The sequence below is a fragment of the Phaethon lepturus genome, unplaced genomic scaffold (genome assembly GCF_000687285.1).
Source record: "Phaethon lepturus isolate BGI_N335 unplaced genomic scaffold, ASM68728v1 scaffold39587, whole genome shotgun sequence".
Classification (NCBI taxonomy): domain Eukaryota; kingdom Metazoa; phylum Chordata; class Aves; order Phaethontiformes; family Phaethontidae; genus Phaethon; species Phaethon lepturus.
This window is the reverse complement of record NW_010550467.1, coordinates 1,739-5,050: the sequence shown is the minus strand read 5'-3', so window position 1 is coordinate 5,050 and position 3,312 is coordinate 1,739. Positions and strand designations below refer to the sequence as shown.

The window sequence follows — 3,312 nt, the reverse complement described above, 5'->3', positions numbered from 1 at the left end:
AAAAGCCTGGGAGATGCTCCCGTGGGGTGCTGTCATTTCCTTCCCACCTGGCGCACAAGCACAGGTTCCTCTGTGGGGTGGCTTGGCTCTCCTGTGCCCCGACCCTGGAGGAGCACGTGCTCTGGTGCTGAGCTCCACGCTGGCTGAGGAGCGAGGGACACCTTGAATGTGCCCCAGTGGCTTTTCCACCTTGTCCCCACCAGCCGGTACCTCCCTGCAGGAAGGGATGCTCACAACTTCCTGCTCCTCTGCCAGGTCTCTGGGCAGGGTCTCGCCGCTGTGGACCCCTCACCCTGCCAGAGGGCAGCGCCCACTGCCTCCGGGATGGCGAGATGGCTACCTCGCTCTGCCGACCTGACCCGCTTCTGCCAGAAACTCAACCGGGTAAAGACCTTGGAGGATGACATGATGGAGACATCCTTCAACAGATGCCTTTCCACCATTGACTTGACGCTGCTGGGCATTGGGGGCATGGTGGGCTCCGGGCTGTACGTCCTTACAGGCACCGTGGCCAAGGAGATTGCCGGCCCCGCCGTCATCGTCTCCTTCATCATTGCTGGCTTTGCCTCGCTCCTGGCTGCTCTCTGCTATGCTGAGTTTGGAGCCCGGGTACCCAAGACGGGCTCTGCCTACATGTTCACCTACGTGTCTGTGGGTGAGATCTGGGCCTTCCTCATCGGCTGGAACGTGCTGCTGGAGTATATGATCGGGGGAGCTGCAGTGGCCAGGGCCTGGAGCGGCTATTTGGACTCCATCTTCAACCACAAGATAAAGAACTTCACCGAGACCCATGTGGGCACCTGGCAGGTGCCGTTCCTGGCCCACTACCCCGACTTTCTGGCAGCCGCCATCCTGCTGGTAGCCACTGCCTTCATCTCCTTTGGGGCCAAAGTGTCCTCCTGGCTCAACCATGTCTTCTCGGCCATCAGCATGGGTGTCATCCTCTTCATTCTTGTCATGGGCTTCATCCTTGCGCAGCCTAAGAACTGGAGTGCCCAGGAGGGCGGCTTCGCCCCATATGGGCTGTCGGGCATCATGGCCGGCACGGCCACCTGCTTCTATGCCTTCGTGGGCTTTGACGTCATCGCAGCCTCCAGCGAAGAGGCCAGGAACCCACAGAGGGCTGTCCCCAGGGCCATCGCTTTCTCCTTGGGGCTGGCCACAGGGGCCTATGTCCTGGTGTCGGTGGTGCTGACGCTGATGGTGCCCTGGCACACGCTGGACCCCGACTCTGCCCTGGCGGATGCATTTTACAGGAGGGGCTACGCCTGGGCAGGCTTCCTGGTGGCTGCTGGCTCCATTTGCGGTGAGTACAGCAGCGGTGGTGGGAGCTGCCCATCCCACTCGCGATGGGGGCTGGGAACCAGGGCGGTTTGGGTCTGACATGGTCCTCCTTCTTGTGCCTGTCCCTCAGCGATGAACACGGTCCTGTTGAGCAACCTCTTCTCCCTGCCACGCATCGTCTATGCCATGGCTGAGGATGGGCTCTTCTTTCGGGTCTTCTCCAGAGTGCATCCCCGCACGCAGGTGCCTGTCGTTGGCATTGTGGTCTTCGGACTGCTCATGGCCCTGCTGGCCCTTGTCTTTGACCTGGAGGCCCTGGTGCAGTTCCTGTCCATCGGCACACTGCTGGCCTACACCTTTGTGGCAGCTAGCATCATTGTCCTGCGCTTCCAGCAGCAGAAAGTGGATGTCCCCGCGCCGGTGGCCGGTGGCCGGCCTAGCCCTGAGCCCCACGAGGGTCCGTCCACGGGTGAGCTGAAGGAGTATGAGTCCTTCTCTGACAAGCTCCAGCTTGTGGACAGGGACAAGAGCAAAGAGCACCGGGAACCAGGGCAGCTGAAGGCAGCTTTTGAGCCCTACCTGGAGTTCCTCAGTGACTTCTATCCAGGCGAGGTGGTCACGGTGGCCGTGGTGACCCTGATGGTGTCTGCCATCTGCCTCTGCTCCATCTTGGTGTTTGGCAACACCCACCTCCACCTGCCCACCTGGAGCTACTCCCTGCTGCTGGTCCTTTTCAGCCTGGGCTTCCTGCTCAGCCTCCTCCTCATCTGGGCACATGAGCAGCAGCGTGGCACACAGACCTTCCAGGTACCTGCGGCCGGGGACCCAGGCAGGATTAGTCCCTCTGCTGGGGTTGGCAGGGTGGGAGCAGCTCTGACAGACCCACTGGAGGCCCTGGTCACACTGGTCTGGTGAACAAACCGCAACTGCTGAAGGAGGAGGAGGAGAGTGTTGGAGAGCACTGGGTGTGGGGAGGTGTTGGTGCCTGTGGTGTCACTCTGCATGGTCACTGGTCCCCAGCAGAGGACATCCCAAGCAGCTCTGGGTCCATCCCGTGGGTATGTTCCTGCCCGCCTGGGCTCTCTCCTCTGCATCCCCATACCCTCCCCTCCTGCCCATCACAACTTCTGCCTTTGGCCTGCCCTTGAGCTTCGTGGTAGAACTCTTTTCTTCAGCTGCCAAACCACTTTTGTGCCTCTTGTGCTCCCCCCTCTCCATTTTCCAGCCCATCTGGGCCCCGGTGTGGTGCAGCCATGTGGACGGTAACACCAACGGTAACACCACCTCCCTGCTGTGGCCCTGCCCCGGCTTCTCCAGCCAGGACCACGTTGGCTCTGGATTGCGCTGGGAGCTTGTCTGGTCCTTGTGACAGTGCCTCTGGTTCCAGAGCCCATGCCCACGCTGCCAGCCTGGCTCCCTGCTCCTGGCTTCCTAACTGTCTGTTGTTCCTTTTGGCTGCCCTTTTCCCAGAAAAAAAGTCACTTCCAGACAGCCCAGGGTGACAGTCACTTTGTCCCCCATGTTTACCAGTGCTGGCTTTTGTCTCTATGGTTTTAAGGATGGAGAACGTGGCCCTGCAGGTCTCACTCCCCACCGGCTCCTTTTCTCCCGCAGATCCCCCTGGTACCCCTCTCCCCGGCGCTGAGCATCGTCCTCAATATCTATCTGATGCTGAAGCTCAGCTACATGACGTGGCTCCGCTTCGCCGTCTGGCTGCTCTTAGGTGAGTGCTCCCGCGGCCGCGTGAGCCCCGGGAGCGGCGGCTGCTTCGTGGCCGAGGGGGGCCGGGCTGCTCCGGCAGCTCTTCTCCCCCGGCGGTGGGTTCATAAAGCGCGCCGTGCCCCTTCCTGCCTCCGGTTCCCCTTCGGAGACGCAAGCCGAGGTCTCCCAGCATCTCCTTGGCCCTCTCTGGTTCCCGGAGTGTTACAGCTTGTTGTTGTTAAGGCTTGGATCCTCCTTCAAGCTCCAGACCAGAACCACCCCCTGCTCCCGAGGCAGCTCCCTGGGGCTTGGGAAGTCCTTCCCAGC

The 3,312-nt window shown here is 61.3% G+C and overlaps 1 protein-coding gene across 1 annotated transcript in view; it reads left to right on the top strand.

The window, feature by feature from the left end:
- Window positions 1–229: 229 nt before the first annotated feature.
- SLC7A4 (solute carrier family 7, member 4) overlaps window positions 230–3,312 on the top strand; it is a gene marked incomplete at its 3' end in the record, with an annotated part of 3,433 nt that continues 350 nt past the window's right edge. The window contains exons 1-3 of the mRNA XM_010290567.1: window positions 230–1,306; window positions 1,415–2,091; window positions 2,899–3,007. Of these exons, the coding sequence (XP_010288869.1) occupies window positions 325–1,306; window positions 1,415–2,091; window positions 2,899–3,007 (1,768 nt within the window). The remainder of the gene's footprint in view (window positions 1,307–1,414; window positions 2,092–2,898; window positions 3,008–3,312) is intronic.